This window comes from Schistocerca cancellata, chromosome 1 (assembly GCF_023864275.1).
Source record: "Schistocerca cancellata isolate TAMUIC-IGC-003103 chromosome 1, iqSchCanc2.1, whole genome shotgun sequence".
Classification (NCBI taxonomy): Eukaryota; Metazoa; Arthropoda; class Insecta; order Orthoptera; family Acrididae; genus Schistocerca; species Schistocerca cancellata.
Window position 1 is genome coordinate 16,795,111 of NC_064626.1, and position 22,513 is coordinate 16,817,623.

The 22,513-nt window shown below is 40.7% G+C and overlaps 1 protein-coding gene across 1 annotated transcript in view; it reads left to right on the forward strand.

The window, feature by feature from the left end:
* LOC126164465 (protein flightless-1) overlaps positions 1–4,634 on the forward strand; it is a 167,036-nt gene extending 162,402 nt beyond the window's left edge. Inside the window, exons 21-23 of the mRNA XM_049920242.1 lie at positions 3,666–3,848; positions 3,932–4,045; positions 4,167–4,634. Of these exons, the coding sequence (XP_049776199.1) occupies positions 3,666–3,848; positions 3,932–4,045; positions 4,167–4,301 (432 nt within the window). The 3' untranslated portion in view covers positions 4,302–4,634. The remainder of the gene's footprint in view (positions 1–3,665; positions 3,849–3,931; positions 4,046–4,166) is intronic.
* The last annotated feature ends 17,879 nt before the right edge of the window (positions 4,635–22,513 follow it).

A 22,513-nucleotide genomic window follows, 5' to 3' on the forward strand; every position in this document is an offset into this window, starting at 1 on the left:
TGAAATATATAAACATAGGGATAATTTTAATCGGAAAGAAGAGACCATGAAACTTAGTGATATTTGGACAGTAGCACTACAGAATTGCTAGACAGTTTTATCTGTGACGAGATTACGATCGATAGTTAAGTTTTATCTTTGACAAAGATTATCTCTGCATATGATGTGTAACTCTGGTCACGACCACTTTCTACGATATATAAGACGCTCTCAGACGTCCGACTCGTCAGTCGGCAAGACTCACCGGAGGAGAAACACCCCTCTGAAGATGTCCAGCGCAGCTCTGGACGAAACGTTAGGCTGAAGAGTTTCATGGACCATGACCTTACATCCCGGAAGGTTTACCAACAGTGAAAACAGTTCATCATTTCTGATTTTGCCTTACTACCCTAAATTTGAATTCCTGTGGTATCCATGAGAACCCATACATGAACTTTGATGCCAGTAACAGCCTTGAAATGTAACCAGAGTTTCTGTAGGTCTTGTGAGAGATCTCGTGATAAGAATCTGCGATGATGATTGTTCAAAGCTTCATGCATTGCCCTCTTGCCAGTGAGATGAATTCATTCAGTATTTGTTTATCTATAGCCCTCTGCTTTATTTTATACCTATTATTCAGTAGTCTGTTTCTTTAGAAATTAAATATTTTTACAAAATTATGAGGAAGTATGTGTTATGTAAAGCTAAGCCTTTAGGTTTCATATGTAACAGGATACACTTAGAGGTACACTGTAATTTACTGGTGCAGATGCTTTAAGTTTCCTTTCTATGCCACCAAAGATACAGAGGAAAGTGTTTGTGTTACTGGTGCAGCTCAGAAATATGTGACCCAACTAATTTATGTTCTGTTTGTATGCATTAAGATTTTTTCAAATGGCTAACATAGCTTTTACCTATTTGGCATGAGTTCGGTGGGCATATTGTTGAGTGTCTGAGGAACATGGTGCTTTTCCATGAGAAGAACACACTATAGCTTTGAAGTGATTTTAGGAGATGTTGGATGGGTTTCAGTGTGATTTGAAATAAATCCTAGTTAGCTTTAATAATAGAGCTTGGATGATCACAGCACCTGGAGGTGTGTGTTGTTATCAACTGAGTTTTATGTGGACAATCATTGTTCTTAATAAAAAGGGAAGATCATCAATAGCACAAACATATAACATACAAGAGAAAGAACTGTTTAATATTTTGAGGTCCATATGTCTCCCAGCACTGCTTCCTACTAACACTGTTAGTTCTCCACCATGATAATGAACTATTTCGTACACAAATGTGAGACTGGAGCTTAAAAAGCAACGGTCTGTGTCTGTTGTTCCTGCAGTGACATTTAAATATGTTCTGTTAATTTGTGTGTGTCCTCTGTTGTGAAATTAAGCATTTCCTACTCTCCCACGAATTTTGTTGCTTCAAACAGTATCCCACCACCTTCCATCCTATCAGCAGTTTGCCATTCTTATAAATCACATTGTTGAGACATTGCACCACCTTTCTTGATCAAAATGAAAACTTTACTCTGTTTATCATAAGAATGAACCTGATGTAAACATTACGCCATGTATTCTTCCACGTTTGCTTGAATCTCATTGGAGATTTTTTTTTTTTTCTTTTCACTTGAGGCGGAAGCCAAGCTGTGACCATTTCTGTCAAGTATGATCACAATGATACATTTTATGCTGTGTTACACACACATAGATTGAGCGATAATGTAGGACAACAGCTTAACCAACGCATTGAACTTGATCAGCACTGGCCAGCCAGCTGGTCCAACTAACCTGCAATGATGTGAGCAGTTGCATTTCAGACGCAAAAAGAGACGAGCAGAGGAACAATATAGCTTCAAATGTTATTTAATTTTTAAAGAGAATGAAATAATATTCGGCAAAACTCCAGCACTACTGCACGCTTCTTAGGTAACCCGACAGAAAGCATAAAATGCTCTTATTCTCACCTAACATAGTATTCTAATTACAAACGAGTGATGAAAACTCCTAACTTAAACACAGGGTAATTTTTCTGAGTGATGCAAAAGCATGCATGATGCAAAAGCGTACTGCAGGGATTTCATCTTACTGTTGAATGCTGAATCCAATTACAGAGAATCCTCTGGTAATCTCTTAGCTCCTTCCTTATCCGAATCTGAAAAATACATTTCAGTTCTGGAACTATCATCTGCTACATTGACAACGAGTCGATCACCAACAGAATCCATGAAGTCAACCAGGCACCGCATTTTCTCCTCTTCTTTTATGACATGCCATTCTTATCCCACTAGCGTTCCGCAGTGACATGTAAAAATGCTGCGTGCATTAGTTCCGGTACATCTGCCAGCTTAACAATTTTGGTATTTCTCAGGCCAAATCCCTTAACTCTGCTTCAGATCAGTTCTGTTGGGTTCGTATTGTAATGGTACAGTGGCAAATGGAGATATGCAGCATTTTTATGGTGTGCTCGATGCTGTGAAAATCATTGTTTTTCATGTTTTTACACCTATTTATCTACATCTGTGCTATAAGAAAATGGACATAGTCCAAATAAAGAGAATTTCGTTTCTCATTTTTAAATACGGACATTGAATCTATACTCCATTCACCATAAGAATGAACCTGATGTAAACAAACACAAAACATTTTTTAAAAAAATGAAATTGTTTATGTTTTCTTGATTTAAGCAACCTTTATTTACAGTCTTTCATAAAATATCAATAACTAAGAATTTATATTTAAAATGAACACAAGAATTTCATGTGCTGTGTGTAACTAGAAACAAGAAGACATGCGTTTGTGATAACAAGTGATGATGAATTTTACAATTAAGAGGCAAAAAGAGAGAGAAAAAAAATAGACTGAAGTGAGACGTGAACCAGCAAACTTTGATCTACAGTATATCATCAATGTACTATGCTTCTGATTCCACTATACTTTAACCGTGTTCCACACATGTTTCACTACAGAACAGGAAGCAGCCTCAGACCATTTTTCATACTGCATATTAACAGTGTCACAATCAGGGCCCAACAGTGCAGAGACTGGGACTGTACACGACTTTTAAAATAAAAACTACATAGCTAAAGCATTATTAAGAAAAACATTGATGGCTGTTAATAAATTTGAACACCTTAAAGTTTCATTTAACATAACTTAGTAAAAATATATCTAATACATACTTCCAAGAGCATACTGACACCTGTGTATGTGTGCTACGGCTTCTGACCAATCATCTCATTTGTGTTTGTTTACATCAGGTTTATTCTTATGTGGAATGCAGTATAGATTCAACGTCAGTATTTGAACTGTGTGTCCATTAATGTCAATCATTTCTTTGACGTTGTTAAATAGAATAAAAGCTGCCACTACTATAGTAAAACTGTGTAGCCTTACTGTCTTGGGCTTAAATATAACTACATGAATCATGATATATTGACTGAGTGACTTAACATTATAAAGAGTGAAAGTCTCTCAAATACTCGTTGCCCAATTTATCTCTATTCTGTGCCTGTTGATACTTTTAGTCTCAGACCTGATTGAATGTAACATTACATGTTGTTGCGGACATTTATTGATATTGTGTATACTCTCACACTGACATAAAATAAGAGTTTAATAATCATTGAATGTTGTGCATCTACAAGATAAAGATTCTCAAAGAAATTATTTTTTGTGTTTCAGCCATGGATAGGATTCCAAACATTAAATGAAGGTGAAGAACCTGACAATTTCTTTTGGGTTGCTCTGGGTGGTCGTAAACCATATGATACGGATGCCGATTTTATGAATTACACACGCCTTTTCCGCTGTTCAAATGAGAAAGGATACTTCACAGTATCTGAAAAATGTTCAGATTTCTGTCAGGTGAATATTACATTTAGTTTATAAATAAAGCAGTAGTTTTTTATGGCATTGGATTAATTATTTGTTTTTACCATACACAACAGGATGACTTAGCAGATGATGATATAATGATTTTGGATAACGGAGAGCAGGTGTTCCTCTGGCTTGGACCAAAATGTAGTGAAGTGGAAGTGAAACTGGCATTCAAGTCAGCACAGGTGAGACAACTGAACACTCCCATGCCAACTTTTAGTAAATATAGTGATTAAACACATTTATGCATAGTTCTGTAGTATGTGTATTTAAGTGACATATGACATTATATCTTTTTGTTTTTAGGTGTACATACAGCATTTAAGAGTCAAGCAACCAGAAAGACCTCGTAAGCTTTTCCTTACAGCGAAAAATAGAGAGTCTCGCAAATTCACAAAGTGCTTCCATGGTTGGGGCCCACACAAAAGGCCTCCAGAATAAAACATTTATCTGTGCATTTTTACTATCTTCCATGCAGGAAACAGCCACAGAGCTACATCTTTTGTGCAAGTTGTCCATTTAAATGTCCCACTGGTCCTGTTTTCTGGTTACAGTGTTTCATGAACAGCCAGTACTGCACAGATTTTTTTATATTTATTATTATTTATTACTTTTTTAATTTAAAGACAGAAGTACTTGGCTGTACAATATTTTCTGATAATGTACATATATTTATGTGTTATTCTGTTAAACTGTACTTTTTGCATGCACAAAATATTTTTAATGGATTGTAAAGACTTTTTGAGTAAAATATAGATGTTTATTACATGTTGACATGAGTTGTTTTCAGCAATATTCTATCAACAGAACTTCACATGAAAAGGATGTATGAGCTCTAATAAACCTTAAGAATTATGACACACACACACACACACACACACACACACACACACACACACACAGAGAGAGAGAGAGAGAGAGAGAGAGAGAGAGAGAGAGAGAGAGAGAGAGAGAGACTCTGCCCAAGCATTAGTGCAAAAAATATGCAACGTTGAGAGGCAAATAAATATTAAAGTTTTGAAGCTTGTATTCAGTTTCTTAATGGTGACATGGAAATAAATGGCAAGAAGGGCGTGGGAAAAGCTCAGTCCCTCAGAACACTGTGCTGGAATGGAAAAAATAAGTTCTGTTGTTTCATCATCTATAGCTTAAAGATTCTTGAATATATTCCACACATTTTAGGCACATATTTGAAAACACCCACTCAAACACACACAAGGTAAGTCAGTTAACACAAATGGTATTATTACCAATTTCAACTTAACACCAAGTTAGCAGCAGATGATTTGAATACATTACACAGTAACTAGTCAACGGAAAAGGCCTGATGAGGCATTAGCAATGTAAACTTATTTGCACTCAAAGCCCTTTCTTTATTTCCTTATAGTTAGTGCAACAATTTCTCAGTGACTAATCTCAACAAAAACTCTGACAAAATTAGGAAAATTTGGTCAAAAAAGTTACAAGAACGTCAACTATAGTGTACCATTGTTAAAGATTCACTTTTGCATGGTATTTGTTGGAGAGCCTTCTGAATGAACTTGTCCAGCTACTGGGTCACAGTTGGAATGCATACTTGTTTCAGTACCAACCATTTATATACAGATACACTTCACTCCATAATATTCTTTACATTGCAGCTAACACATGACTAGTGGTGGAGATTTATATTGCACATTTCTGTCCATTGCATTTACTGTCTTATAATCAAGTGACCTGTGTCAGATCTTTGATTAAGATTAGCAAAATTTTAAATAATAGCAAATAAACAAATTAGTTTATTCACTAACACAAGTTTGAATAAAATCATTGATTAGTTATATAATAATGTGACTTATATACTGATAGGGCCCATATCTCCTTTTTTTAAAATAGCTTGTGTTGTAAGTCTGCTTCCTCAGCAACACCGGTTTTTACTAAGCACAACTTATTTACAATTAAATCACAAAAAGTTATAGTCCCTTACTCTCTCAGAAATACACAAAAGAATTCTGCAGGTGGATACCTCATTTTTGATACAGTACTTTGAGTGGTTTTTGAATATAGTATGAAGGCTTTCATGACCGGATGACATATCTTCTGGTAAACCTTCCGGGATGTAAGGTCGTGGTCCATGAAACTCTTCAGCTCCTAACGTTTCGTCCAGAGCTGTGCTGGACATCTTCAGAGGGGTGTTTATCCTCCGGTGAGTCTTGCCGACTGATGGGTCGGACGTCTGAGAGCGACTTATATATCGTAGAAAGTGGGCGTGGCCAGAGTTACACGTGATATCCAGAGATAATCTTTGTCAGAGATAAAACTTGACTATCGATCATGATCTCGTTTTTGGATGTTTTAGTTATGAGACAGACAGATGGAAGATTGAAACAACAGATTTCTAGAAAAATAACGCACACAGACAGATACTTACATAAAAACTCTAACCACCATCCACAACAAAAGAGAGGTGTGATTAAAAGTCTCGTTGATAGAGCCAGACGGAGTTGCACGCCGGAGTATCTAGACGCCGAATTAAAACATCTGAAGCACGCTTTTGAGAAAAATGGCTACTCAAAGAAAGAAGTAAGCAGAATTATGCACCCAAACAACAAAAAGCCTAAGGACAAGCCCGAAAAACGATGGAAGAATACAGTCTCTCTCCCTTTTATAAAGAAAGTAATGGATCAAATTGGAAAGATTTTAAGTAAACATGATATTAGACCTGTTTTTAGACCAACAAAGAAAATTTGTCATGTTCTCCGGTCTGTAAAAGATAAACGCGCTCCTCTATCAGCTAGTGGCGTATATAAAATTCCGTGTACATGTGGAAAAGTTTATATTGGAACAACAAAAAGAAACGTAAATACACGGTTAAAAGAACACAGAAGTCTTTGCCGATTAGGAAAAACAGATAAATCGGCTGTAGCAGAACACGCTTTTCAGTCAGGAAATCATCAAGTGAAGTTTTCCGAAACAAAAATTTTATCTACGATGACGAACTATTACCCACGGCTTTGTAGAGAAGCAATTGAAATATATAAACATAGGGATAATTTTAATTGGAAAGAAGAGACCATGAAACTTAGTGATATTTGGACAGTAGCACTACAGAACTGCTAGACAGTTTTATCCGTGATGAGATCATGATTGATAGTCAAGTTTTATCTCTGACAAAGATTATCTCTGCGTATCACGTGTAACTCTGGCCATGCCCACTTTCTACAATGTATAAGTCGCTCTCAGATGTCCGACCCGCCAGTCGGCAAGAGTCAGCGGAGGAGAAACACCCCTCTGAAGATGTCCAGCGCAGCTCTGGATGAAACGTTAGGAGCTGAAGAGTTTCATGGACCACGACCTTACATCCCGGAAGGTTTACCAGAAGGTTTTTGAATAACTCCACCATCAGTGATGAAGACTGTAGGTTCAACTAAAAAACTCTCGGATGCAAACAATTTTCTTTCTGCACCATATGGCATTAGTTTGTTCACTGCAATCCCTATGGTCAGGGCCATTGTCAATAGGTGCATTGTGAAACTTAGTGTAAACATCAGGTGATTGACAAGTAAGACCACAGCAACCCCTTAAGTGTGTCGCGGTGTTTTTGCCTGTGACCTGTCACTAGCAGATGTAGCCTTCCAAGTTGCACCTTGTGTCCTCACCTGATGGTTGCGTAATTATATTGAAGCATCTATTAATATGTTTTGTGGGATTACAAGAGCTTGTATAATGTACAGTTGATACCATTTGTAGCGACATCACTTTTATTGACATATCGGCTGTAACAGCGAAATCTAATGGTCTCCTGTAAATCCTATGTACTGTGGCAGCTGCTGTATAAGAGCACATGAACACCCTAACTTTTGACGCCTTGTGGATTTATTGGTTATTTTTCTTGGAATTCTGTTAAACATAATGTAGATGCGGTAATCTGAAATACATGGCACTAAATCAACCACTATGTGCTACATATTGCTTCACTAGACTCGGTGAAACTTGCCATCAGAGTCGTGAGCCCACCTTCACGGTGTGCACTCCTAGCCCTTGCCAGTCAACTACTAGTTCACATCAGTGCCACCAGGTGGTAGCACACTGCAGCAGACTTTTATCTTTGTTCACCATAAAGTCCACTATGTGGTAGCACACTCCACAGATAAAAGAATTCACAGACTGTATACTAAAATTAGATCAGACATCAGCATATGTTATAGTTATACTGAGATAAAGCCTATTTTGTGGGATTCTGAATGAGATATGTTACATGAAGTTTTGGATTTTATCATAGCGTAATGCATTTGAGTCGCTAAAAACCTTAAAGTGCACCACCAGTGATTGTGAGACTGTAGCATTTATTCATGCTTCTGACATCTGTTGATCTTATGGTTTATCTGTACTGTAGGCCCACATTGTACAATATATTTGAACATTCACTAAAAGGGGGGGGGGGGGGTTCAGACAGTATGCTTTTTGGTAGATAGTACTAGTTGAATTTAATTATTTCAGCAAACAGCAGTTTGAGTTTGGAGTTGGTTGTCTATTGCGCAGGAATCGGCTTTCCTGTGGAGTGTCAGCATGAACTCTGTTGAAACTGTATTAAGCACTAATAGAAAATGAAAATCACCACTAGAAGTTAGCTGCAAAGAAAATAGGGCAGTCCAGAACAGATTTGTTGTCCGAGAAAGTGACGAAATCAAATAAGTGTGACTGCAAGTCAACATTTAACAAAGCGTAACTCATTATGTGGTTGCAACCTAAGATTGCCTGATTTTCAGCCCAGACGTTAATTCATCAACTAATACATGAATTAGAGATCTTGTACATTTGTCTGAGAAAATAAAAAGGCACGAAAACTCCCACTTCCACAAAAATGCGAAACCGAGAGCAGCAAAAGCTTAAACATTATTTTGTTCTTGACATAAACTGTACTTAATTATGTACAAAACAACTCAATTCCTCAAAAACAATTCTTCCTTTTTTCAGACAAGTTAGGCATATTATTATTATTATTGACAGCAGCTGAAGTTGTATAATATGTTGATGAACATAACTGTTACACAGCAGATGCTATTAATTTTGTACACTTACATTTAATCTGCCAGGAAGTTTCATATCAGGGCACACGCCGCTGCAGAGTGAAAATTTCATTCTGGACACTCGTATTTGTCTGAATTTAAAGATTTGTGAAAATCAGAATGTATAGCTGCAAGCCGCCACTGTCTATGTAAATGCTATTTTTAAAATATTGCTTAGTTCGACATCACTCATTGTGACTTAGCATATAAAACAACATGTTTCTTATTACATTTTCAGAGAAATATATTGCCTATAACATCCAATCTTCATCTCTGTTTGTTATGTGTTTGAGGATTACTAACAGCAATGTAATGCTTATTTTCAACCTCTTGTTTTCTGCAGGTTGTTGGTAACAACACTACCTTTGCTGTGATTGAAGAAAACTAGAAAATTAAATTCCAGTGTGTGCTATTTTTTAAAAGTATAGAAGTGGAATAATAGTGTATTCAGTATGGGTATGGTCAGTTTTTGGTTATGTGTTTTAGATATTTTCAGTGTGTTAGGTAAGGTGTGTCACATTATTGTATAACATTTTAAAGAGAAACATAGGAGAAAACTTAGGCCTTCATGTATTTTTAATTTAAATGTAAAAATTGCCACTGATTATGAGATAGATGTGAATGATGTTCTCAACGTGTGTGAGAATAAACACGATAGTGTTCACTGTGCAGAATAGGGGGAATGATGACCTCGAAACTGACATAGTTTTCCATGGCGAGATTAACTATTTCACTTGGAGTTTCCGAGTGCCCATTTGTGGCACTAAGACACCACACAAAAATATAATAAAAATTAGATTGCCGTCATGGTTAGGTCCTGCCAATCAGTTAGGTAATGATACAGACCCAGAAGAAATATGGTGTTTGTTTTTCTACACCGAGAAGTTGGATGAGATGGTATGTACTACTAACTCAAAACCACAAATCATAAGTAATAAATTAAGAAATCCTTCATCCTCCAGCTATAAAATACAGACAAAACTGAAATTGAGGTGTTGATTGGTTTGATGATTCTGTGTTCCATTTTCAACTATGGATGTGAAAATTGGCATAACTTTTTGCAAATGCCTGTGCCGGTCGTCCCCATTTTTTGTGCAAACGTGTCTAAAATGATGTGATTGCTGGTGTAATTTTTTTCTTTACTTCAATATATAGCAATATATCTGAGAAACCACATCAACTATTTAATTGGAAACACTAATATTTAGTTTTTTGAATTTTGTAAAAGAAGAATAACCCATTACATGAAGAAAAGATATCTAATTTTGCATAATGTAACACAAATTTTGGTTTAAACACAATAAAAATATTAGTATTACACTGTTAAACTGTTATGTATTTTTTATGTTTACTAAAGTGGACATAAATTGCGAAATGTGGTTATCTTAGTCTCCCAGTGAATGTTACCATTAGTGCACATTTTTTTGTGTGTTACCAACCAAGGTCTTAAATTGCGTGGCCTGGCGGCGAGACCCGGTGGCTATCCAATCTGTCTGCGGACACCGCTGCCTTCAGGTTGGAGCGTTCCTGACATATTTTGTCAAGTGCGGGATTCCACGCTGCAGTGAGCAGAAAATTGCTATCCCTGTTTACTAAATTTAGTAGCACATTGGATGTGGCAACAAGATGATGCCACCACTCAGATGATATCCTGAGAAGAATTTATCAGTGGAATACGCCAAGAAAGACTGCAGTCGCATATGGCCTACATACATTTTTCTATGACTTTTGTATCATCATTTTTGTGAAGTGGCTTCACTATAACTTGTTTTAGGTTTGTGGGGAGTATTCGTGTACCAAATGATGCATTGATTGTATCTGTCAGCTGACAATCTGTTTGCTTCAACTTAATATTGTCATTTGAGTCTCACATTGAACATCAATCAGTGATGGAACCATTTGTTAGAAATGTACAAATAAGCTCGACTCACAACATGCTTTCCAACGTTGGAAAGCTTTTAATTATTGTTTGTTGCTGTTGTTGTAAATATACTACTAGCCTCTACTTTTACAGATCATTTTATTCCTTGTGAGTTATGTATGTAACCTAAAAACTTGACCTCTGTCATAACTGTGATTTTTTTTTTTTTTTTTTTTTTTTTTATATATATATATATATATAATCTAATTGTTAGACTTGCTCAATCGACTGCACTAACAGATCTTCTAACATCTTAAAATGTTCTTCCCGAGTTAGGGAAGCAAAACAAGCATCATAATAGTGTTTGTTCATTCTTTGTCAAGGATGAGATTGTGTCAGTAAGATTGAAGCTGGAATGCGTGGGTATTGCTGCTTACATGTCAGTTGGGTAGTGAGTCGACTTTACTGTCACACCCGTGCACTTTGTTCAGGATGTAGACTACCGTGACAGTGTGGTAATGGGAAATGACAAGTACACTTGCTGAAAATGTATTTAATCTGCCAAAGGTGAATAAATGAACAAGCGACAAAAATGAAATCAGATTGCAATGTCTACTAACCAGCGATCACGATAATTGTGTTTGCGAAACAGCTCCACTCAAATGCCGATCCTCGATCGTGTTAGTGCAGGAGAACAGTGGACACCTGTCTGGAACAAAATGAACCTTTCACTTGCGATCTCAGGGCTCACGTATCTTGTGAACGTGACAAAGTAAAGGCGGAAATGAACAGAGAGCACCAAACAAACTTCGTGTGCATCTGTGAGGAACTCGTGTAAAGCTTGACCCACATTGTCCACAAATTGAAGTTACAGAGACTCGAAAAATGCCTCTTATTATACAGTGGCTCAGTTCGTGCTGCCCTTGCTTTTTTTGCTGACCTGTGCCCGTGCACGCCACGGTATATGTGCCAACAGATGCCTGACACTGCTAACCTGGGCTGGCCGCGGGCAGCTCTGGACCGTTCGTGCATTTTTGTGGTACAGCTACCACACAAATCCCCTCTCGGAGAATGGAGCGAGCTCGGAAGCTGTGAGAAAGTGCAGGTGTCCACCTCGTGTGACACTTTTGGGTTTCAGACGCTCCATTGTGATGTCGGCGTGGGCACGACGGAGACTGGCCAGTCAGCGGCACTCTGGCGGTGGCACGTGATGTCAGCACGCAGGTGTACGGTGGGTGTGTCTTCGTGCAGCCGGCTAGTGTGCTGGCGTAAGCTGTCGCCAGCACACCGGGTGGCAAAGAGGTTGCGAGAAGATTGATAGCAGGCTCAAGCAAAGCGTATAAGGAGAGAGGCCAAATAGAGACTGAGAAATGCATTGCCAGTACTCTCTCGGCCGCCAGTATTTAGATCGCCGCCGCGGACCGGAGGGTTCAGCCAGTCGTCCAGTGAGTCGACTAGTCGAGTCATCAGTCACAGCTCTGTGGGAGTCACAGTTAACTCAGCTTTTAGCTCAGAGTCGGTCAGTACCTAGACACCAGAGTAATCCACGGTGTGGGACTTGTACTTCACCAGAAGCGAGGCTAACGTGGACTGTTACAGAAGAGCTTGTACCACATAGACTAGCTTAAGATAAGTAAATTTAAAGAACCCTTTTAATATATGAGTGCAGTTGTGTTACAGAAAGAGGATACTGGCCATCAAACAATATCCTCTCCTTGCTTCCCACGGAACAAGCCTACAGTGGCAACGAGATGACACAAAAGCTAGTGGCAGGCAGTGATAGCTGGGAGTTAAGTGAAAATATGTTGTCTCGAAAAGAACAAAGATAATGAGACAAAGTGTTCAAGAGTTTCACTGTTTGGTCTGCACAGACATACTCAGTCGTGGGACCACAGCATGCGATTCAATCTGGACTCTACACTTTGCTACAGCTGAAATACAGAGATTGTGCGAAGTGTCTACACTTGCCCGAGTATGGCGTTGTCCAGAGCTCTACAGGAAAGGACATAGAAACGTAGTGCGGAAGTTAATCCGGGCTCAATGCCCAACGTGGCGGAGACACAGGGACGTGAACGCGTCTCCTGGAGCTGTGATGGGCAGGCAGCCACTTATGCTGGAGACGGTTTCCAGAGCTCAACTGGAGACAATCAGGTAAGGACACGGCTCACTGGAGACTGGTTGTCTACAGTAGACTGTTGTCGGTGTGTTGTTATGAGGCAGCACGGGCATTTGAATTGGATACAGTGGTGGGAGCACGTGACGTAGTCCACCGGCAGTTGTGGAGAAAGCCCGGGCGCTTGTGGTGAGCGCAGGCCAGGTGGCTGTGCCTGCTGGCAGGGCGGGTCTGCAGCACACGTGGCAGTGCTGTGACAGCTGGCGGTGTGTGTGCATCGTTGGGAGTAGTGGAGGAAGCATCATTTGTTAACTAGTCTTCCACTGGGTCAAAGAATTGAATAGCAGCAAGAGCAGCCACGATGTAAGCCAGCATAAGTTGGTCGATTGACACTTTGGTCGGCTAGCCATTGCATTCACTGTCGAGCACTCTCCCACCACGGGTGACGATTGGGCGTGGAGCCAAGTACGGTGGCCGACGTGGTGGCTGTACTGTGTCAGTACACAGCATGGTGTGTACAGCAATGTAGGCCAGCATGTACAAACACTCTGCCAGTGCCAACCTGCATCGGTCCTTGTCGTTGGACAAGGGCCGTGTGGGTGTGCAGATGTTCTGCCAGTGGAGGGGCTGATGTTTCACACGGTACCTCATCCACAAAATCACCAGAACGGCGAGAGATTGTCTGTACACGAGGTCGGCAGGTGAAGCGCTGCCCTATTCTTTCGGTGTTACTCGCAGGCCGAGCAGTGTCAACAGAACTGCATCTGTCCAGGCACCACTGTGGCTTTTAGTGTTTGATGGAGCTGCTTAACTGTGCCGTTAGATGATGGGTGGTAGCTGAAAGTTCAGTGTAACTGCACGACACACAGTCGTGAGACTTGTGTGAACAGCGCAGTCTATCTGGTGGCTACGATCCATTGTGACGTGTCTGGGGCAGCCAAAGCGTGACACCCAGGCATCATCGAAGGCTGTGGTGATGGTCTTGGCAGTGATGTCTGCTATGGACATTGCCTCGGACAGCTTGTGAAGCAGTCTACCATTGTAAACTAATCACGCTTGCCTTGGGACAGAGGGAGCAAGTTTATAATGTTGACACAGATGTGTGCAAAATAGCATGTGGCGCACGGGTGTCCCTCCCGACTTTGGATGCACTGCAAGTGCATGCCCATTGATGATATTATTTATATAGTCTTTGGCAGACAAAATGCATGACCATGGTGACATAGTGGTGTTGAAGCTGGGGTTTGACAGTCTGTAGACATGCTCAAAAATAGTGTGCCTGAATTTCTCCAGGAGAAATGGGTGTTGTGTGCCTGTTGAAATGTCACACCAAATTTTATAGGCAGAGCCAGGAATGGGCACTAGCTCGAGCTGTGGGCTGCTAGAGGTGTCGTGGCAGAGACTGTCCAGTTCCTCGTCATTCTCCTGTTCTTAGGCAATGTCCTCAAAGTTCACAGGAGGAGAGGTAATGGCACAAGTGCAAAACAAGCAGTCTGCATTTATGTTATTTCCAGAAATATGGTGGATGTCCAAGTACACTTGGTATTGTTGTTCTGCAATGTGTGAGTTAGGGGCTTGTGGTCAGTGAAATTTATGAATAGACGAACTTCTACGGACGGGTGGAAGTATTTTACTGCCTCAAACACCACAAGCAACTCGCAATCGCAAGCACTCCATGCACGCTGCAACTCTGAAAGCTTCCATGAGAAGAAACAAAATGGCTTCCAGCTGCCACAAGTGAGTGTTGAAGCACTGGGCCTATGGCTGTGGCTAGCGTCCATGAACACAGCCAGTTCAGCATCGTGCACTAGCCATCTGGTAGAATTTTGCGCAGAGCATAACTTAATCATAGCTAACACTTGGTTTAAGAATCGTGAAAGAAGGTTGTATACATGGAAGAACCCTGGAGATACTAAAAGGTATCAGATAGATTATATAATGGTAAGACACAGATTTAGGAACCAGGTTTTAAATTGTAAGACATTTCCAGGGGCAGATGTGGACTCTGACCACAATCTATTGGTTAGGAACTGTAGATTAAAACTGAAGAAACTGCAAAAAGGTGGGAATTTAAGGAGATGGGATCTGGATAAACTGAAAGAACCAGAGGCTGTACAGAATTTCAGGGAGAGCATAAGGGAACAATTGACAGGAATGGGGGAAAGAAATACAGTAGAAGAAGAATGGGTAGTTTTGAGGGACGAAGTAGTGAAGGCAGCAGAGGATAAAGTAGGTAAAAAGACGAGGGCTAGTAGAAATCCTTGGATAACAGAAGAAATATTGAATTTAATTGATGAAAGGAGAAAATATAAAAATGCAGTAAATGAAGCACACAAAAAGGAATACAAACGTCTCAAAAATGAGATCGACCGGAAGTGCAAAATGGCTAAGCAGGGATGGCTAGAGGACAAATGTAAGGGTGTAGAGGCTTATCTCACTAGGGGTAAGATAGATACTGCCTACAGGAAAATTAAAGAGACCTTTGGAGATAAGAGAACCAATTGTATGAATATCAAGAGCTCAGATGGAAACCCAGTTCTAAGCAAAGAAGGGAAAGCAGAAACATGGAAGGAGAATATAGAGGGTCTATACAAGGGCGATGTACTTGAGGACAATATTCTGGAAATGGAAGAGGATGTAGATGAAGATGAAATGGGAGATAAGATACTGCATGAAGAGTTTGACAGAGCACTGAAAGACCTGAGTCGAAACAAGGCCCCGGGAGTAGACAACATTCCATTACAACTACTGACGGCCTTGGGAGAGCCAGTCCTGACAAAACTCTACCATCTGGTGAGCAAGGTGTACGAGAGAGGCGAAATACCCTCAGACTTCAAGAAGAATATAATAATTCCAATCCCAAAGAAAGCAGGTGTTGACAGATGTGAAAATTACCAAACTATCAGTTTAATAAGTCACAGCTGCAAAATACTAACATGAATTATTTACATATGAATGGAAAAACTGGTAGAAGCCGACCTCGGGAAAGACCAGTTTGGATTCCGTAGAAATGTTGGAACACGTGAGGCAATACTGACCTTACGACTTATCTTAGAAGAAAGATTAAGGAAGGGCAAACCTACGTTTCTAGCATTTGTAGACTTAGAGAAAGCTTTTGACAATGTTGACTGGAACACTCTCTTTCAAATTCTAAAGGTGGCAGGGGTAAAATACAGGGAGCAAAAGGCTATTTACAATTTGTACAGAAACCAGATGGCAGTTATAAGAGTCGAGGGGCATGAAAGGGAAGCAGTGGTTGGGAAGGGAGTGAGACAGGGTTGTAGCCTCTCCCCAATGTTATTCAATCTGTATATTGAGCAAGCAGTAAAGGAAACAAAAGAAAATTTTGGAGTAGGTATTAAAATCCAGGGAGAAGAAATAAAAACTTTGAGGTTTGCCGATGACATTGTAATTCTGTCAGAGACAGCATAGGACTTGAAAGAGCAGTTGAATGGAATGGACAGTGTCTTGATAGGAGGATATAAGATGAACATCAACAAAAGCAAAACGAAGATAATGGAATGTAATCGAATTAAGTCGGGTGATGCTGAGGGAATTAGATTAGGAAATGAGACCCTTAAAGTGGTAAAGGAGTTTTGCTATTTGGGGAGCAAAATAACTGATGACGGTCGAAGTAGAGAGGATATAAAATGTAGACTGGCAATGGCAAGGAAAGTGTTTCTGAAGAAGAGAAATTTGTTAACATCGAGTAGAATAGAAGCTTTCAAAATGTGGTGCTACAGAAGAATGTTGAAGATGTTGGGTAGATCACGTAACTAATGAGGAGGTATTGAATAGGATTGGGGCACAACTCGACTAGAAGAAGGGATCGGCTGGTAGGACATGTCCTGAGGCATCAAGGGATCACAAATTTAGCATTGGAGGGCAGTGTGGAGGGTAAAAATCTTAGAGGGAGACCAAGAGATGAATACACTAAGCAGATTCAGAAAGATGTAGGTTGCAGTAGGTGCTGGGAGATGAAGAAGCTTGCACAAGATAGATTAGCATGGAGAGCTGCATCAAACCAATCTCATGACTGAAGACCACAACAACCGTCCACGCAAATGTGTGACACAATCCGAGGTCGAAATTTCAGTGATGTGTGCCATATGTTTTTATTGTTGAATTGTTTGCTGCCATAAGAGGCAGTGCCTTGGGCGACTGGGGTCTCTTATCGTAGATTGGGGGACAATACCCAGATTGGAACCTGTGTTGACAAGGTACTTTACACTGCCAGCCTGTTCCATTAAGAAGAGGCACCCAGATATTGCACTGATGCCAGATGGGCATAAGCCCGGTTAAAAAAAACAGCTGGTATTTGGGTGCTAGCAGGGAGGCCGACAATTTCACTTCATTTCCGAAGCAGGACTGATATCAACAAAACCCACTTGGCTGCTGCTCTAACATCATTGACTTACTGCCAGAGAAGCTGGTACCGCACTGCGTGTTGTGCGACCGGGATCGTGATCTGTTGCCACTGTGGCATCTGCAAGCCATCTTTCCATGAGTGCCCCAACCAGTTAAACTGCATGCTGAGTGCTGCCACCTGTGTGGCCAAGTCCTGAACTAAGTGTGGCAGGTCAGTGTCCATGTTGGTAGCTGTGGGAAGAAACGTGTCACTTGGCACGGCAACTGATGCACCTGTCGTTCCTGTGATGATGAAATTTGTCAGATTAAATCCTCTTTTAGTTGCTTATATGAAGAATTAGTCAATGGGGTGGTGGTTATGCCCCAAACTTTGGCTGCAGTCTTGATCTATCTGGGTCACAGTGTGTCTGAATTTGGTGAGGTCACAGGTGATGTTGCACAGGAAAACAGCCTCCACTTGGCCGAACCACACGATTTGGTCATGGCGCCGAAAGGGCAGGAACAGAGACACATCCTGTGCTTGCCACCACTCCCATAACAGTGGGAGGCGTTGGTGTGGCCGTCCCTTGCACATGGAAGTTTTCCTCAGCTGGTTCCAGGTGGGCAGAGACCGTGCGTGTGGAGAGTTCCCGTAGCTCACTCTCCAGACTCTGGTTGCACACTAGCACCTTATCTTTTGTCTACTGTCTATTGTCTTTTGCAATTTTTCCAAAGGCATCATCATGGTTTGTTCACAAATTCACTCTTCGTACACGAGGACTTAATTGTTAGATCACTTGCAGTTCCACGTCGCCCACTCCGATGAAAGTTCGTCACCATGTATTAAGCCTAGTGTTCGTGTCGGGGTCACCTGTAAAGCGGGAACATGTGGGGGTATGACTGTTTACATGTCAGTCGTGCAGTGAGCCACTTTACCGTTGCACCCAAACACTTTATTCAGGATGTAGGCTATGGTGACAGTGTGCTAACGAGAATGGATACGTACACTTGCCGAAAATGTATTTATTCTGTGAAATCAGTAAATGAACAGGTGACAAAAATGAAATCGTATCGCAATGTCCATTAACTGGCGATTGCAATAATTGTGCTTGCATACCAGATTCACTCTAGCAGTGATCCCAGAGGGTGTACACTCCTCCATGATGAGTGCGTTGTCTGATTGTGTGAGTGCAGGAGAACAGTAGACATGTGTCCGGAACGAAACAAACCTTTTTCTCATGATTGTGGTGTACCATATATTTTGCAGATGTGATGAAGTGAAGATGGAAATGAACAGAGAGCACCAAACAAACTTCCTTATGCATCCGTGGGGAGCTTGCATTAAGCTCAACCCCCATGGTCTGTGCATTTAATTTATGCACTCTAGAAAAATGTGTCTGTACTGTATTGTGGCTCAGTCCGCACAGCCTCTTCACACTGTTTCAGACAAACCCTCAGCTACTGATTGACTTTCTTTTAATCAGCCGTTGTTCAACTTTGCTGTTATAACAGAATTTAATATTCACATCCTTAAAATTCTTTAGCTATAAATGGAACTGCTCTCAACAAAATACGTACATTAGGAGCTGGCATAGGTTTCAAAAACTTATTAGTCCATATTAGAACATGATAGTTTTGTTTTCTTGACAAGTTTTCCTGCTATTCCAGCAATACCAATAATTTTTAATTTAAAAGAGGTAATTTTCCCTGTTTGATGTCACATGATAATCACAAATAAAATAAAATAAAATATGGTACTTAATGTTCGTATGGCATTGTGAATTAGGAAAACTTCTGTTACAACCCTTGTCCCTTTCTATCTCATATTTATTGTTCCTCATTAACTTTCAGTTCCTTGAGACCCCTTTTCTATATTCCATTTATGAGCTCTATTGCCATCTTTTTTTAGTATAAGATTAATTTTTTCTGTGGTGTCAACTTCTTCAAGAAAATTAAGTGAATTTGATGCTTCTCCCTAGTCTCTTCTAAACATCCTTTCCTGAATTTTTAATGGAAATCTATTTTTTTAGTACTTCTAATATGAGGAGTTCTTCACGGTACGTAGCTTTTAAACAGTTCAGTGTGGAGTCTTCTTAAAATACCATATAGGTGCTAAGATTTCAATTTTCTTCTCTTAAGGTTTGAGTTTGCTGATATTGTATATACACTCCTGGAAATGGAAAAAAGAACACATTGACACCGGTGTGTCAGACCCACCATACTTGCTCCGGACACTGCGAGAGGGCTGTACAAGCAATGATCACACGCACGGCACAGCGGACACACCAGGAACCGTGGTGTTGGCCGTTGAATGGCGCTAGCTGCGCAGCATTTGTGCACCGCCGCCGTCAGTGTCAGCCAGTTTGCCGTGGCATACGGAGCTCCATCGCAGTCTTTAACACTGTTAGCATGCCGCGACAGCGTGGACGTGAACCGTATGTGCAGTTGACGGACTTTGAGCGAGGGCGTATAGTGGGCATGCGGGAGGCCGGGTGGACGTACTGCCGAATTGCTCAACATGTGGGGCGTGAGGTCTCCACAGTACATCGATGTTGTCGCCAGTGGTCGGCGGAAGGTGCACGTGCCCGTCGACCTGGGACCGGACCGCAGCGACGCACGGATGCACGCCAAGACCGTAGGATCCTATGCAGTGCCGTAGGGGACCGCACCGCCACTTCCCAGCAAATTAGGGACACTGTTGCTCCTGGGGTATCGGCGAGGACCATTCGCAACCGTCTCCATGAAGCTGGGCTACGGTCCCGCACACCGTTAGGCCGTCTTCCGCTCACGCCCCAACATCGTGCAGCCCGCCTCCAGTGGTGTCGCGACAGGCGTGAATGGAGGGACGAATGGAGACGTGTCGTCTTCAGCGATGAGAGTCGCTTCTGCCTTGGTGCCAATGATGGTCGTATGCGTGTTTGGCGCCGTGCAGGTGAGCGCCACAATCAGGACTGCATACGACCGAGGCACACAGGGCCAACACCCGGCATCATGGTGTGGGGAGCGATCTCCTACACTGGCCGTACACCACTGGTGATCGTCGAGGGGCACTGAATAGTGCACGGTACATCCAAACCGTCATCGAACCCATCGTTCTACCATTCCTAGACCGGCAAGGGAACTTGCTGTTCCAACAGGACAATGCACGTCCGCATGTATCCCGTGCCACCCAACGTGCTCTAGAAGGTGTAAGTCAACTACCCTGGCCAGCAAGATCTCCGGATCTGTCCCCCATTGAGCATGTTTGGGACTGGATGAAGCATCGTCTCACGCGGTCTGCACGTCCAGCACGAACGCTGGTCCAACTGAGGCGCTAGGTGGAAATGGCATGGCAAGCCGTTCCACAGGACTACATCCAGCATCTCTACGATCGTCTCTATGGGAGAATAGCAGCCTGCATTGCTGCGAAAGGTGGATATACACTGTACTAGTGCCGACATTGTGCATGCTCTGTTGCCTGTGTCTATGTGCTTGTGGTTCTGTCAGTGTGATCATGTGATGTATCTGACCCCAGGAATGTGTCAATAAAGTTTCCCCTTCCTGGGACAATGAATTCACGGTGTTCTTATTTCAATTTCCAGGAGTGTATTATCTTTTGTAAGCTTACTTTCTTCTTTTAAAAGTCTTCTATAATATGATTCATCACTGTTTAGGATCTGTTACTACTGGATAAATTCTGCTTACTGTTGCATAAATTCTACTCACATATTTTCACATTTCTTCTTTTCTTGGTTGAAGATTTCTACATTAATCCTGTCACACTCATCACATGAGATATCATCATCTACATTTTTACAGAACCTTTATTTTATACTTTACAAAACCTTTCCATTATTGCATTAGAATTAGCACAAGTTAATAATTTCTCACTAACCAGCCTCAACATCAGCTCCCACAAAACTCAAAATTTTTATAAAAAAAGGTATTGCATAGAAATTAGCAAAGATTTTCTTCTCGATCTCATGGCTGTTCTGTTATAGTTGTTAGGAAGTCATCTGGATAATGTCCTGCAGTAACTATCCCCTGGTTGAAAATCATCTTGTTATCATGTATCAGCCTTGAGCCCAGAAAATATCATTGCAGTGCCATCCAAAATCCTTGAAAGCATGAACAAATCCCACTATGTATATCAGGTATGAATTCTCTAAATCTAAGTGGACATACTTGGTTGAATGTCTTCTTTGTATCAGAACTAACAAATAACCTGTGACAGACAATTATTTTACGACACTCATAAAACAAAGAGCTCATTGATATCACACAGGTTTCAAATACTGATGAGCTTAAAAGTGTGAAGAGGAAAAATTAGGGCAAAGCTGTCAAAGAGTTTAATCTCAAGTTTAGGATTTTAACACTTATTATTAGGAGCAGAGGAGGAGCTGGACAAAGAAAATATAAGCAGCATCATTGTAGAAAAGACTAATACATTCCAAACCATTGCTCAGAATGAAAACATGCTAAATTTTAACAGTTTGGTAGTGGAAACTCATAAGACTTAACAGGATTGAAATAAAAATGAAAGATAAAGGCAGAAAAAAGATGAATAAGAGATTGAGAGGGATGTTCCAGTCAAGTCCAAATAATGACTGGTAAAACACATACTCATATCCCAACATTATGATTCTTTTGGCAAGCCAATAACAGTATATTCCACATTGCATCTCCAGAAAGTTTAACTGTGGCCAGTCATTTTCAATGTAAGCTTGGTAGTGGTCAAGGAATCCATGCTCATGAGACCATAATGCAAGGACATCATAAGTTGTGAGTCACATAAAGGAAGTTTGAAATTTATGATGGTATTCCTCAGCAATTGTTAAAGCTAATATACAAAAAGTAGCTCATGCTAACTTGCTATTTAATTAACACAGACACTGGAAGGGGTGCACAGCATGCTTTAGCTGTCAAAACTAAAAAAAAGAAAGACAACAGTGTCAATGTGGAGGCACTTTAATTTAAGAAGTCTCAACCACAGTTCATCAGCACACGGATAAGTAATTTTGAAGAAACAGATGCAGCAATAAAAAAGAAACTTTCAAGCTGTGTTCGAACCATTTGTACGGAGATACTATCGAAGCTCCTTGAGCTGCTTTTATAAGAAGTCCAATCTGTTGCCATGCACCATGTTTACAGTTGCATAGTTCAAGTATAAAGAATATTGATTCAGAACTTACAATACCATCCATACAAGTTGCAGTTCATCCAAGAATTAAAACCCAATGATCAACTCATGTGATGACAATGAGTTTGTTAACAGCCTCTGGATGCTGAACAAGTTTGTTGTGCT